The sequence below is a fragment of the Poecilia reticulata genome, chromosome 17 (assembly GCF_904066995.2).
Source record: "Poecilia reticulata chromosome 17, P_reticulata-male-v2, whole genome shotgun sequence".
NCBI lineage: Eukaryota > Metazoa > Chordata > Actinopteri > Cyprinodontiformes > Poeciliidae > Poecilia > Poecilia reticulata.
In genome coordinates this window covers 25226181-25241847 of record NC_088846.1, presented here as the reverse complement: position 1 = coordinate 25241847, position 15667 = coordinate 25226181, and the positions used below count along the sequence as shown (strand labels likewise).

General features: G+C 38.5%; 2 protein-coding genes across 2 annotated transcripts; one reads left to right on the top strand and one right to left on the bottom strand.

The window, feature by feature from the left end:
• Positions 1–221: 221 nt before the first annotated feature.
• pex19 (peroxisomal biogenesis factor 19) lies at positions 222–6466 on the bottom strand. The gene is made up of 8 exons (XM_008434008.2): positions 6310–6466; positions 4674–4762; positions 4129–4291; positions 3013–3098; positions 2764–2937; positions 2510–2680; positions 1902–1946; positions 222–1523 (listed from the first exon to the last, which is right to left on the bottom strand). Exons 1-8 carry the CDS (start codon positions 6371–6373, stop codon positions 1437–1439), a joined length of 879 nt encoding a protein of 292 aa, XP_008432230.1. The 5' UTR covers positions 6374–6466; the 3' UTR covers positions 222–1436.
• A 1444-nt stretch (positions 6467–7910) lies between these two features.
• Positions 7911–14850, top strand: myadmb (myeloid associated differentiation marker b). The gene is made up of 2 exons (XM_008434009.3): positions 7911–8080; positions 12028–14850. Exon 2 carries the CDS (start codon positions 12097–12099, stop codon positions 12976–12978), a length of 882 nt encoding a protein of 293 aa, XP_008432231.1. The 5' UTR covers positions 7911–8080; positions 12028–12096; the 3' UTR covers positions 12979–14850.
• Positions 14851–15667: the final 817 nt, after the last annotated feature.

Below are 15667 nucleotides of genomic sequence, written 5' to 3'. Positions count from 1 at the left end.
GTGGTTGCATGTTGGAAAACTTTTTGAACATTTTATGTCTTTATTTACTCTCAAAAATGGTCAAATTTATGTCTTACGTTTTATATGGAGATGTTTCTTTTTATGTTTTTTTAAGGCCGCTTTGAGTCTGAAGTAGTAAAAAAATTTAACATACAAATTTTGTTTCAACAACTTCTTATAAAAAGAAAACCAACTGAGTAAAAACACAGACTAAAAACACATTTCTATACACATATCAATGTTTATTATATTTACAAAACACAGTAGTGTCATAACAGGTTGCATTTTGTTTATTTTCAGGGTGCCGGGTCGGCCCTGAGAGCTGATTAGCTTCATCTCCATGTGACCAAACCTCCGCAGCCGCTTCTCATTCAGCTGCTTCTGATGGACCTCTGATGTCTGTTCAGTGCATAGCTAAATCCTTTGACAGTACCCCTTTATTGTGCCGTTACAGATGGGCCGATGGCCGTGTTATTTCTAGACCTCTCTCTATTGTTAAAAGGAAAAGTGTTGTCTACGAGGCAGAGTTGCTGACGAAAAGTGGGTCGCTGGAATAAACAAACCAAAAAGTGCTAACATCAGGGCGTTGATGCGTTACCGAACAGTCCACCTGCACACGTTACACATTTATCCCTCCTCATGTGACACAATGTGATGCTTCTCCTCTCACCTTTTCTAGAAAGACATCTTACATGTGATTATCGCTCTAAAAACCAACTGTGGTCGTTTTGTTCTTTTTTCCTGCATGTTTAAAAACACCGGGAATCATACAGGAAGCACATAGTACAGTAATTGAACACTAATGATCACTGTAATCACAGCAAAGCCATTCAGGAATCGGGTCCGTCACTTCACCTCAAAACCTGGGGATGGGGATAACAGGAGCGGAATGGATCTTGTTTAGATCCTTGCAGGTTAATTATTTTAAAGTTTTAAACAAAAAAAAAAAACATTTTGTTGATCAAAACTACCACATCGTTATCTCGTTATTAAAACTATGACTGAATTAGCCAGCAGAAAAGCAGCAGAAGAGCTAAAAACTGAACTCCAGCTGCTTGTGAAAAGGCACCATTCCAACCTGCGAGTTGTCAGGAGAGAATTCACCACGAGGCTAAACAGTCAGTAAAATCAACACGGAGAACAGCTGAGCTCAATTCTTCTCCAGAAAATCCTGTTCAAATTAATCGCGGAGGAGTTTCTGCAACCGCTAGCTATCACAAATATCTTTGATGGTGTTAGAGAGTGTTTGGGTTTTCTTTTGGGTTTCTCCCTCCAGTTCTTTTTACACACACCCACACCTTTCTATGAACAGAACCTGCGTTCTGATCTCACTTCTTCCTGACCCACGTTTCACTCTCTAAAGTCCTCCCTGCTGCTGAAACACACACAGAGGAACCGTTTGGATTCAGATCTTGATGTACCGCCGCACCACCTCATCACATGACGGAGCACTGCTCCGCTGCCCCGGCGCCGCCCACTCCCGGCAGGTTGAGGGCGTCCATGTCAAAGTTAAAGCCGGGAGGCTGCAAAGGAAGCAGAAACAGGAACCTTTCATGAGTAAATGCATCTGACGAAGACGCCTTTCATCACAAGATCTAACACAAAGTTCATATTTTTGGCTATTTTTATGTATATTGCCACCTTCCTAAAATAATGGCTCAAGTCATTATTTGACAAAAAGTGATTTTTTTTCCCCTAAATTATCTTTTTTGGCAAAAACAATAAATAAATAAATAAATCACTTTGACAAAAAGTTTTTTTTTGTTGCCTAGATCATCTGTTATGGCACAAAAAAGAAAGAAAGAAAGAAAGAAAGAAAAATTTTAATCCACTTCAGGAAACCTTTAAGGAGAGTTAAATTTATTACACACAGAACAAACAGATGCTGTAAACCAGCTTACCGTGTCGCCTGCCAACTCCTTAGGTGGCTGGCCAAGATCCTGCAGCTGTAAAATCAAATAAATATGATTAGCATTCATTATTACTGTCTACATTCAGAAAAAGAAACAATCTCACCAACCTTCTTTCAACCAAAAAGCCGACACTTAGCATGTGTTTCTTTAGAAAACATGTCTAGTCCAGCAGCCTGCCGTGTTTTTGAGTTAAATATTAAAGTTGACTGGAAATTTGAAAATATCGCTGGGTAATTATGTGGTATTGGGAGAGATTATTAACAATACCAATGATAGTGTTTAACATTCGTATATAAAAAAAATACAATTAAAATGAATATAATGTTTCATCCTAATTAAAATGTCCAAAATGTTTGGATCTTGTATCCATGTCTGTTTATTTGCTGAAGTTGTAGCGTGTAGACCGGTAAAGACAGGCAGTGGTTCCGCTGAATAATAAACAAACAAAGCCCAAGTAAAGCCTGGGGACCCGCCAGGCTTATGATACACTGAGCCCTAACAACAGATCTAACCATTTCAAATACATAAATAGGCTGGTAAATTATAATTTCAGCTTGTTTCTTTAGCATGTGTAACATGAGTAGCGGCTGCATCACCTTTTGCATCAGATCCATGATGCTCTCGAACGTCCGCTCTTTATCCTCCGCCTCCTCTTCCTCGTTCTCAAAGAGCTTACAGATGTCTCCCATGATCTTCGCCTGCTGCTGGTACCGCTGGTGATCCTCAGCACTGAGGGTTGACTTGTTTGTTTCCAGCCACTCTGGATACTGCTCAGGAAACAACAGCTACCATCAATACAGAGCAGCATGGTGAAGATTTTCCTCATCCGTTTGTTAGAAATGAGGCAGACCTTGGAGGTGATCTCTTTGAGAGATGGATAGAGGACGTCTTTAGAGAGGAGATTCTGCATGATGGACTGCATGATGGGGAGGATGTTTCCATCTTCACCGCCTCCGTCGCCGCCTTCTTCAAGCCCCAAACCCTCCAGAGTTTTCACCAGGTCGTCTCCAGCCAAACCAGACGACTGAAACAAAACACATTGCCTATAAACTGCTGATTATTTCCAGAGCTGTTATTTATTTTCTCTGACTCCACTCACCTGCAGGTTGTCTGCATTCTTGGCCAGGCCACGAAGAGTTTCTTTAAGGCAGGAGGTGAACTCTTGCTGGGAGGCAGTATCGGTGCCTGGAGAGAACAAACAGAACAAACCATGGAGACCAGTAGAGGCAGCTTTGTCAAAATGTTGATGGTTTACATTTTGTTACCTTCCAACCCCGATGTCAAGGTATTTTTTATTTGGATTTTATATGATAGACAAATGCAAAGTAGTACATAATCATGAAGGGGATTTTTATTCATAAAATGTGAACAGTACTTCTGATACTTTGCAGAACATTTTGGGGTTTGTCTCTACCAGCTTTGCACATCTAGTGACTGAAATTTTGCCTCTTCTTCTTTGTAAAACTCATTGAAGTGCAGTAAAACTGGATGGAGATCCAGATTATCAGATGGATTTAGATTTAGACCTTCACCATATTCAGGCAGCAGATAAATACGACCCATATCAGATTTTTTGGATCAGAACAGTCTGAACCAATTCTGATCTTGTCACCCAAAAACAATCTGATCTGTGCCACTTCCATATGTGGTACTAAATTGAATACATATCTGATTGTTTTCAAAATATCTGCAGTCAGAACGGTCATGTCGACTTTTATTTGGTGTAACATCCATCATAATTCTGGACCAGAAGAAGCCAGACACTGTAGATCCTGACGTAAACAACGGATGAAAATTACAATTTTGAAATTATGAAAGAAATCTATGTCAGTGGAGTGCATTACATCACCAATCCCGCCTCTCCTGGTCCGACTATGCCTCCAGAAAGACTTTTATGACTTCTAATAAAATATTTAAAAGCAGATTTCACTGGATCGAAGTCTGCAATTGAGTAAAAATCTTTGGTTCTATTTATAAATAAAGAGAACGCAAAAACAAAAGTACCTTCGGTTCCACCTAAGATTCTAGCAAGGTTTTAATTAATCTCCAATAATTTTGCCATAATTAATAAAATATAAAGACTATCTCCATTAACCATCTGTTCTGGCAGGTCAATTCTGTATCATTGTTGAATTAAGAGTTATGGTCCGCACAAGAGAGATGAGATGAACTCTGTTCCAAGAAACTAAATAAACTCTGTTCAGAGAGCGCTTACCAACTTTTCCTGCAGCCTCTGAGAGTTTGTGGAAGTGCTGCAGGAGTTCTGATTCCTCCTGGGCGAGCTCGGACATGGCCTTCTCAAACTCCTCCTTGGCCTGGGCCGCCATGTCCCCCTCAAACAGGGTCTCGAAAAGTTTGCTGTCCTCTAATAGAGGGGGCTGAATAAAAAAGGAAACATTTAAATAAACATACAGGTTATTTTTACCTGCATTTACACTGCAGGTGAGAAACTTTAACCTTTTCACATTAGTTTAAAATCAGTGTTTAAGACTTTAAAGAACTGCAAAAATGTTTTGTCAAATAAACTGTCAAATGTTAAAAACCCGTAATAAAGTAAAAAATATTCTGCAGAAGGTAAGAAATAGATTGAGAATTAAAATTCTCTTTAAATTCCTCATTTTAAAAGTAAAATAGTTCCCTTGTAAGGGATCCAAAAGGGAAAAAAACTTCTCACAGTAGCAGCTTGAGCATAGTTTCTCATTAGCAGGAGGAGAAATCAACCTGCTGGAGAAAAGTGAGCATTAAGAAGTTAAAACAAACCTTTTCTGCCCCGCTGCTGGCAGAAGGTGAAGCAGCTGCAGGTTCCGGTGCTGAAGCTGCAGCTGCTTTATCAAAATCATCCAACGCACCTGAAGAGGCAAAATAACATCAGGTCAGACTAAGCTGGTCTCAAATCTAATGGTTATATATTTATTTTTAGGAATTAGAAGAGATGACAGAGAAGACATCTCAGGATATAAACAAAACTTTAAACAATTCCATAAATAAATGTCCATATGTTGCTAGAGAAATATAATAATATGGTAACTGACTTGCTGTTTAAAATAACCAATCATATTGTTGGGGTTTATTTGAAAAGTCGGGTTATTAGGGATGTTTACAAAGACGTAAGTAACTGATAAGTAATTTTCTGATCATGTTGTTCTGTGGAAGAAAAAAATTACCCGGAAGCATGAGAAGAATATGCAAATTCTGGGATTTGAACCCAAGTCTGGGTTTCTGCAAAGCACCAGCTCTAACATCTGCACCACCCAACACTAACCAACTGATTCAGTTCAACACAGGCTATCTAGCTGTTAAAATATTATTATATAAAGTCCTTCATATAACACTGATTATTTGGCTCAAATGTCGGAAGCTGCTGCTGCATCCGGCACATTACCCTCAAAGAGTGAACAAACTTACAGGTAAACGATTCAAAAAATCTGTATGATTATGATTCCAGGTAAAAACCAATAAACAGATGATAAAACTGATGCAAAAATTAAGACATTTCCTCAAATGCCTTGATTTATGATTCCAGTAGTAGCTATTGAGAAATAGATCATTTTACTTTGTGAAATCAGCTTTTTTGGGGGCTGGGGTGGGGTTCTAGAAAACGTACGAGTTTAATGACTCTAAAATATCCGAGTAATTATTTTTGGTTAGGGTTACTCTTTCAATAATAAAACAATACCAGTATGGATCTGCAGGGAAGGCATAATAATTAATTAACTAATAATTAATTAATGCAACAACATATTTCTAAACTAAAACCACGGTGATGCAACATTAAATATACAATATGTGTGTGTGTGTGTGTGTGTGTGTGTGTGTGTGTGTGTGTGTGTGTGTGTGTGTGTGCTTCGTGCGTGCATGTCTCTCTTTCACAGTTGCAAATTAGATCGTTGCATATTAAAATTGCATTAAACAATCGGATAACAACAAATTAAAGATTAAAATACGTATAATTTGTTTGCAGTAGTCCTGGCAGACTTTTTAGCAATCAATGTTCAAAGCCCGCTGCCTCCTAAAATGTACGTGAGTTAAAAAAAAATTACACATAATGCAATCAAGTTATGGCAAACACACCAGACAAAAGGTTAGTACACAGTAAAAGTACATACTCAGAGTAACTAAAGGCCGGCTTTTTTACGTTAAACAACCAAAGCTGCCAACTGGTTTCGGAGTTTAAGTATATAAAGGAAAGTTTTTTCCACTTTAAAAGCAGTTTGAAGGCCACTAAAGGCTGCTCCAACTGTCAGCGGTCATATGTTAGCTCATCAGAGACCTCTCCGACCACCTGAACCCCCGACACGGACACAAAAACAAATCACGGGTCCCAGTTGTGCTTTACAGGCGGTTTAACATCCCAGGGAAGACAGTCCGTCTGGACAAGCCTCCTGTCAACACTCACTGTCCAGTAATTCGTCCAATTCTGCATCGTGTCCGCCTGACGGATCTCCTGCTCCTGACGCCATGATGTTCAACAGCCCTCACGCAACCGGCGAACTCTTCCGAATGCTTCCGAACGGTCCCGAGAACTACAACGTCACAACACAACCTCTGACGTAGCCGTTCAGTTGCTCACTCGTTACATCTGGCAGCACCACCTAGAGGTTTGCTAGCCAACCGGCCCCCAGAACCAGAGTACTAAAATTATTTTTAAAAAATTGTTTAGAGACAGATACACTATATTTTGCTGTGGTTGCCAGTTAATACAAATCGTTTTATTTTGGACCGTGTATTTTCAGTGACATTACTGTTGTAATGTCACAAACAAAAAGGTGTTAACCTTTTTGTTTGTCTCAGGTCAGTGGGTTGACTTCAGCGTAAGGAGTACATTTTTGCCATCCCCCCGCCCCCCCAAAAAAAATTGTAAAACAAAAAAGAAAATGTGAAAATTTCTGAGTTTCAAAATTAAAAAATGTGCAAGAAACTAGCTCAGAAATGTTGAAGTTAATCTTAGAAATTTACCAGAAAACACTTGGAGTTTCAAACGTTAAAAAAAAAAATTGACCTTTGGAAAATTTTCAGTTTCAAAAGTCAAACATTAATCTCCTATTTTTTTTTTTTTTCAAGAAAGTTTCTGAAAGAAAGTTTCAGGTGGCAACAGAAAAAACAATTACTGGTTGCTATAGTAACCACCAGCTGTCAAGCGCAATAAGTCAGGAGAAAATAACCTTTTGACTTAAGTGAATTTGAAGAATAAATAAACCAGTTTTGACAAGCTTTATACCCATACTTTACACAGTATGATCAATTTTAAAGAGTAAGTTCTAGTAATATTTCAGAAATACTTACTATAAAGTTTATAATGACTGCAACCTGTGGATTTTATGATAAAACCATTATTTCTTAACATGGATTTTACCCAAAATAAAAAAAATAAAAAGTTGACTTTTTAGAGATTTCACTGAGAGATAAAGCTGAAAATATGAATCGAATCTATGTAATAAAAACAAGTTTTACACATTTTTATTATATGACAAAAGTTGTGACGAATGCTCTAAGGGTGTTTTCTTTAATGACTAATTTCAGATATAATAGTGGCTAATGTCATTCGGCGGATACTTTATCTCCCTTATGAAATTGAAAGTGCACTGAAATATTTCCCCTCCTTTTTTTTTTTTGCATTTGGTCGGTGAATTAACCATGTTGCCAGGCAACGCATACAAATAAACCAAAGCTGCAGATGTGCAGCATGGTGACATGGTTGATTTTTGTTTTCACAAACATCCGGCTTGTGGCTTTCAGAAAGTTAAAAATACAATCGTATTAATATTGCTTAACAGAGAATTATGCAAGTTTCACAATAAACACTTAGAATACTGATGAGACTTCCTGTGGAAACTTTTATTGAATGAGTGAAGTCGTGTTGTAGTTACTAACAGGAGACCTCAGCCAGTCAGCACGAATGTAAGTAACCATGGAAACGCAAGAGGCTGAACTTTTGCTCTGTGGGAGTTGAGCATCAGAGTCATTTCGTCGGAGGAGGAGGAGCAGGAGGAGTTCAGACAGATGTGAATAACGGCGCATATGTTCGCCGCCTAATTTGGTTTTCTGGGCGTGGAGCCGCTGTTCTGGGGGGTGGGTTGGAAAATCCAGCCAGAGGGCTGAAGAGTTACAATCTGCATCTTTCTACCTCTGCTTGCTCTGGAGAACAGAGACCAGCGTCAGGGAAAAAGGTAAGAAACGTCTCAATTTAACAGGAAAAACAAAATGCTGGGATTTTTGTGAACCCATTAAGATGAGATTTCTCAATGAAATAGTTTTTTTTTAATTAATGAGAATGCCACTTTTACGCTAGCTTATAAGATTTAAATGAACATAAAATATGTTAGAGAAAATGTGTTTGCAACTCAGAAAGAGTAGAAAAAGGTGAAAGTTAAGTTTACGTTGTTTAATGTTCCACATATTCAGCAACTTAATTGCTTACATTTTTTTTATTTCAGCTGATTTTTGTCATATATATGTGTCACTTTGTAGAGACTAATGTGCAGCATGGGAGAAGGGTGTGGCAGCCTGAGAGGAACCAAATGAGCGATTTTTAGTTCAACATGTGCAGTTCGACTAGCAGACAGATGAGCTATAAACTAAACAACATTTTCATAAAGCTGGAAATGAAAAATGTTTAACAAATAAATCAGTCTGGATGGTGGAAATGCAAGAACTTAAAAGTGTTGTTTTTTATTTTTAATTCTGCATATATTTTGCTGCACTGTTACAAATGGAATAAAGTGTTTTTGGCTGAATGAAAAATCCTCATTATTATTTCTTCTTAAGGTGTTTATATGCCTTTTATACCAAATGGAGCAACCTGTGTCCAATGTGCATTTTCTGCACCGTTGAATCCCATTCAAAAAGCTTTTTAAGCATTTCACAATTACTGTTCCTTTTATATTTATTTTTTCCATTCCTTCTTTCAGTTAAACATAATTTATGAGTCCCAAAGAACTACAGTGGGCCAGAAATTGAACATTTTATTGTTTTTCACCTGGAGAACTTTTTCAGGTTCTCTTGACTTTTTTACGACTTTGACACTAAAAAAACTGTTTTTAAAACATTTTCATTTGGGATAATAAATAAAATAAACTTTTTAAGGCTAAAAGTCCTACAACTGCAATTTAAGGGGTTTAAAATTTAGAAAACACCAGAATTTTTGTAACGTATAAAGAGGACTGGTGTTGATAATGACATTCACGAAATAAAGAAGATGGTGACAAAATATTTATTTTAAAATATGATTATGTGTCTAAATGATATTTATTTTGAATCTACTGCTGGGTTTTATAAGTGGTTCTATAATGCCAGGAGCTTCACCTTCTCATTGTAAGGAGAGAAAAATGATTCTAAATTTAGATTGGTGAATATTTTTTCCTTACAGTTTGTCTTGCTTAATTATGCAGCTGTCCCAGTCAACCCTGGGGGGGTCCAGGCTCAGGAAGGCCTTATCCAGCTATAAATAGAGGAGGAACTATTTTTATTCTTTCAGAAAAACAAAAAATCTGCTACATTTAAAATTTGAAATCCATTTGTTGGTTTATCACAAAACCCTGGATCCAGGTTATTTTGAAGTTCTTTCCCCCCCTTCTATTAGGTACAAACTTTATTAATAAGATGCAGACATTATGCTTTTCATATCAGTTATACAGAATAACAGCACCACAGTTTCATTTTAAACTGCAGCTAAATGTCTCACGATTCACTACTTAGCTGTAAAATGCAGCTTAAATGAAATGTGAGTTTTAATGTGCATGTTTGTTGGCTGCATGTTGAGGTGCAGGAAGCAGGGCGTGGCAGGCAGCAAACCCACCTTAAATGTCAGGGCCTGAACTTCACTAAAAGCCTGGAGCAGATCCATACCCTGCAATTAGATAGAAACTACCTCCCCTCTAATATTCTGTCTCCAAATTAATTATTTTCTTATCGATGAAGGAATTTGCTCCAACCTCTCCTCTTTTCATTTTTTATGTGCTGTGAGTCAGTTTGACTCAAATAATCAGATTTTTTTGCCCTTTCTGACTCACTGTCACTGGGATCGTTTCCCAACAGAGGCCCGTCTTGTGTTTCGACCCATCAGGCATTTAGCTGTAAACGGATTACAGGTCAAATTGAGTAAGTGATGTTGCGTCCTGACAACGAAACAAACAGTGCGCCTGACCTCTCGGAAAGTTGCTTCCTGAACGTCTCGTTCCTGCTTGCTGTCACGTTCTTTTTTTTAAAGTGTGAACTTGTAATGTTTTCCGTACTGCGCTGCAAAAAACAACACTTATTCCACACTTTTCCTTTTTCTCCTATATGTCATTTCTTTCCTAACTGGACGCAGCAGGCGGGAAGGAGTGGTGGTGGCAGGAATGGGGGTGGATTTTTCCATGCTGAACCCTCATGTATGTTTTGAATGGTTTACTCGAGCTGGTAGCCACAACTATAAAGCTGGAGAGAGGAGGGAAAATAACACAAAGCCCTTATGGAAACCATGAGGGGAGCTGCTACTAAATAGCAGGGAAGGAGTGCAGATATGACAAAGTCGCCAGTTGTTCCGACAGCAACATCTGGATCGCATCAAGCAAGTTGGAAAATCTGACCAGAAATCAAGGAGGAGGTGCAGGGAGTGAGGGAGAGTGGTGAAAGCAACTAGGACCACCGCTGACTCACTCTGCAGCTATTTCAACCATCACTGTGTTTACACGCCGAGTGATTCTGCGGCCGAGTGCAGGGCTTCCCCCGTCTCCCTCCCGCCTCCCCACTCATCCTCAGGGGGGTTTTCACACATCCACTCTCCATTTCCTCCTCTCTTTGTTAGCTTTTTTTTGTCTTCTCACCTCCAATGTTAACTGTACAGCCATGAAACGTGTGCAGGGATTTAACAGGCCCAACATAAACAGGAATTTTCTCTTTGTTTATAGCTGTCTCCCTGTGTAAACTGGGAATTAGGAATGCACCGCTTGTGGAGCCAAATGGGCGATGAGTGTCACTAGGGGAGTAGGAGTGAAAGGCCAGCGCAGAATAATCAGACTGCCTTTAAACTTTAAAATTTTCCACTGAAATGGAAATTTAACGTTAAATTACCCAGATTAAATAAGTTTAGGTTTCGCAAACTGGTCGGTAAGTTTTGGTTTTTAGTGTTTCTTTTTTCAACTTCATGTTAGAAACAAAACAGCACTGAAAAAACACAAATCTTACCAAGTATTTTGTCTCATTTATAGTGAAAATAGTTTAGTACACTTGAAATAAGACGACAGTAACTCACAAGTAACTTTCAGGAAGATATAAGAATTTATTTTAAGTCAACAATTCATGAATATTGACAATAAAGTACGAGTTCCACTGGAAGACGATTTTACCTTTTACATGGAAAAAATGTCTTCTTATAATTGTCTATCTGCCAGTAGAACTTGTACGTTTGATCAATATTCAAGAATTAGTGACTTAAAACAAGCTCCTATATCTTGCTGAAAAGTTACTTGTAAATTAAGACTTGTCTTTCAAGTGTACTAAAATATTTTCACTGCAAACGAGACCAAATATTTGGGAAAATTTAGTGTCTTTGTGTCCTTTCCCAAATTGGGGACTGATTTATAATCTAATGGCAAATCACACAGAGTTGTATCGCGGTAAGGATGGGCATTTATTGCATCATTTGCAACATAGTGCACTTATTCTGTTCTAATCTATTTTACTTTTGGAGCTTGGAAATTTTCTTGTTTTTATTCTGAATTTGGTGAAAATTTTTTTCAATCTACAATGGCATGAGGGAGGCCGTGTTTAGAACATGACGACAGACAGACATGCTGAAGGGAGCTGGTGGAGTTTACGATGTCGGTCCATCATGGAGGACGTGAGCATGGAGGCTCGAAATGGAGGAACGTCAGAGTTCAACATTCAGTGTTCAGTTCCACAAACACCTAAAAGAAGAAATGTTCCTCAGCTGTAAATGTACTGTGACAATTGCAACCACAGTGGAGTCTTTATTTGTGGTTTTGAATTGGGTTTTCATGCTCCGAATTGTTGTGTCTGCCATTCATGAAAACAATAAGAACATTGTGCGCCTGGGAAAACGGCGTGTAGGAGAACTGGGCAGAGCCCACATGGTTTTATCTAAATACTTGTTTTTCTCTTTTGTTTCTTACAGCTTACCATCTTGCTGAAGGTTGGCAGTGAAAGTCTGCTTCAGGAAGAAAACCTTTGGATAAATCTCACCATGCCTGTCGTCCTGAAATCCAGTCCTCTGCTCTGGACGCGGCTGGCTGCGCTGGTCTTCACCTGTGTGGCCTTCTCTTTGGGTTTGCATGGGGCCAAACTCTACCTCCGCACTGGAGACTTTTGCATCTTCTGCTGGGCCTTCAGCTTCGCCGGGACTCTTCTCGTCATCCTGGTGGAGCTTTTCGGCCTGCAGACTAGAGCCCCCGTTTCCTGGAAGAACTTCCCCATCACCTTTGCGTGCTACGCCGCCCTGCTCTGCCTGTCGGCCTCCATCATCTTTCCCATCTACTTCCTGAGGGGTTCTGGAGAACAAAGCGAGGTCCGCGACTTCCGCATCGTGTGCACCGTTTTCTCCTGCCTGGCCACCATTGCCTACATGAGTGAGGTCATCCTCACCAAGGCTCGGCCGGGCGAGGTCGCCGGCTACATGGCCACCGCTCCGGGACTGCTCAAAGTCCTGGAAACCTTCGTGGCCTGCGTCATCTTCGTCTTCATCAGCGAACCCGTTTTGTACGACCGTCACCATTCGGTGAAGTACTGCATGTCGGTGTACTGCATCTGCTTCATCCTGACTGCGGTCATCATCCTGCTCTGCATCGGCGAGTGCACCGGGTTCCTCCCTTTTCCATTCGCCCGCTTCCTGTCCGCCTACTCACTGCTGGCTGTCGTCCTCTATCTGTCAGCAACCATCATCTGGCCGATCTTCAACTTTGACCCCCATAATGGCGGCCAGAAACAGAGACCATACAACTGCAGCAGCGCGGTTGGCTTGTGCACCTGGGACAAGTGCCTGGCGGTGGCCGTGCTCACCGGGGTCAACTTTATCCTCTACCTGGCCGACCTTATCTACTCCACCCGCCTGGTGTTTGTCAGCGCCTGATTGTAGGAGAAGGAAGTTGAGCTGAAAGTTACGATGGCATATTAGGACCACGTAGATAGACAATAACAGAGGAGTAAATTTCTGCCAAAACACTCAGAAATTTTCTAGAAAAACTTGGAAATTTCTGAGTTTGGAAAGTTACAATTTTGCTATGCGAAACTGAAATTTTGAGATTAATCTCAGAAATTCTTCAGAAAAAACGTGGAAATTTCTGCCTTTGAAAAGTCAAATATTTGCGAGAAAACAACTCACACTTTGAGATTAATCTCTGAAATTTTCTAGAAAAAACTTGGAGATTTTTAAGTTTCAAAAGTTGAAAATATTTTAATTTTGTCATTTTTTGCAATGAAAATTACTGATTTGTGGAACTAACTTAGAAATATTTGCAAAACATTTTGCGATATTTGTGGTTATGTATGACGACAAATGTGACTTTTTGTCACTGTTCGCATCAATGAAAGAATATTGGTGTGTTTACCTAGGAGATAAAACTTTTCTTAGCTCCAAAGGTAGCAAATTTTCAACTTCTGAGACTTAGAAAATAATACATTTTTTCTAGAAAATTTCTGAGATCAATCTCAAAATTTCTGAGTTTTGTCTTGCAAATTTTTTACTTTGGAGCCCAGACATTTCTTTGTTTTTTCTAGAAAATTTCTGAGATTAATGTCAACATTTCTGAGTTTTTTCTTGCAAATTTACTCTTCTTTTCATTCTACAATGCACTAATATGCCGTTGTAGGCAGTGTACTCCAAAGGAAATTGAATTTGGTCTCCTGATTCAGGGCTGTAAAACTGCTGTCGAACTTACTGCTGCAAGAAAACGTCTGTTTCCTATGACTGTATTAGTTCTGCTCATAACAAGGAGAAGTGACCCAAAATAACTCTTTGGTTGTTAAACAGGAATGAATTGTTTCAAAAAGGCAGTGGAAAAGAGCGTTTTGAAACGGTATATTAACCTCAAAGTAGGATTTAAATCTTGTTTTCTTCCAGACTCCATGGCCAAATTTAATTTAGTTGAAGTATACTGCAGTAGTGAGGATTTTAGACGAGAAAGGTTTAAAGTCAGTGGTCTAGTTTACATCTATACATTTCTTTAAAAACCCCAAAAAGTTCAGAATTTGATTTGTTTTGTTTTTTTTTAGTGTCTCTAATCATCTTCTGTGTTTCTCTTTATGTTTTGCTCCCACCAACCTGAATTTTAAGCAACCACAGCAGGTTTGCTTATTTGAAAAAGCGTACAAATAAGCAACGCTGATTGAATTAACTGCATGAATAATCATGTCTTAGCTGCATACTGAAAATAAAACAGAAAGTAGTTTGATGTACAAAGAAATAGGGCAATTTTTTGTCTTTCTCCCAAGGTTAATGACACTGATTGCAAATGGCGTCATACTACTAATTTTAGAACGGAACACAGCGCGGCCATTTTAGCTTCGATAAACCAGAGAGGCATAAGCTGTTTGAGGGAAAACGTCTGTACCCAAGAACAGCTGATTTTGTTTCTGATCGACTGATTTAGGTTACTAAGATGTACAATTTTAAGTTCACCAATAGCTGTTTGTCAACTGCAGATAACCTACACCGATTGCAAATGAACTTAAATGTAACTTAGTGTTAGCAAATGTTAGCTACCACACTTTTGGTAGTCAGAAAAAAGGCTACCTTTCAACCAATGCTGCCTTTTCCCCGCTCACTTTGAGTCCTCTGCGTTTCAACCATCATTTAAGTTTCTCCACATGCTTCTGTATTGAAAAAAATATTGAAACGAAACTCAACTGACGCCGCCATTCTATGTGTTTCGTTTGTCCCAACATCCGGGCAACAGTGACGTCATTTGCGATCGGTCCCATTTCCCACAAAAAATATTAAAAATTACAAACGTAAAGATACTTGATTGTTTTAATATAAGAATGAATGCTTGGAGAAATAATAACAAAAAAACAGTAAAATATATATTTTTAAACTCACGTGATCTAAAAAATCATCGTTTGAATCTGTGCAACTCAAAATGCAAATCACAGTTTTCGTATGTCGATATTTTTTCCTTCATTTACCTATTTTTTAAAAGTGTTTTATGATTTCTGTTTTGTAAGACTGTCATGCTTTATGTTTCTTCTAATCCAGAAAGATATTTTTCCCATTAAACTGGTTTTCTTTACTTATTATGATATTGTGTTCTGTGGGCCTGGCTGAGTTGTCTGAATTGATGGATTTCTCTAATAACAACATGAGGAAAAATGTCTTTCAGTTAAAGTAGTCTGAAAGAAAACTATAATCTAGTTTCTTATTGCATGATGTGTGTTGGTCAAATGTCAAATATCTTATTGTGTAAGCTGCAAATAGACAAAATGATCATTTTTAAAAGTCTGAAGTCACACTTAAAAGCAATTTGAAGTCTTTATGTGTACACTTTTTGAAGCTTATTTTTGTTGACAGTTTTCCAAAAATAAAAGTTGTTAATTTCTCACACAACCTTTAAAAAAAACAATATGTTTAGCGATAGTTAATGAAGAGTCAAATGAAATTAATTTTCAACTTTTTAACATAGGTTCTGGGCTGGTTTTTGCTTCCCATATAGTTGCATTGCAAGCTGGAATATAAAAATCACAACAATTATACCTTCCTAATACTTGTATGCGTTACAAGTATACTTGTAACTTGTATACAAGTATACAAGTTACAAGTATAC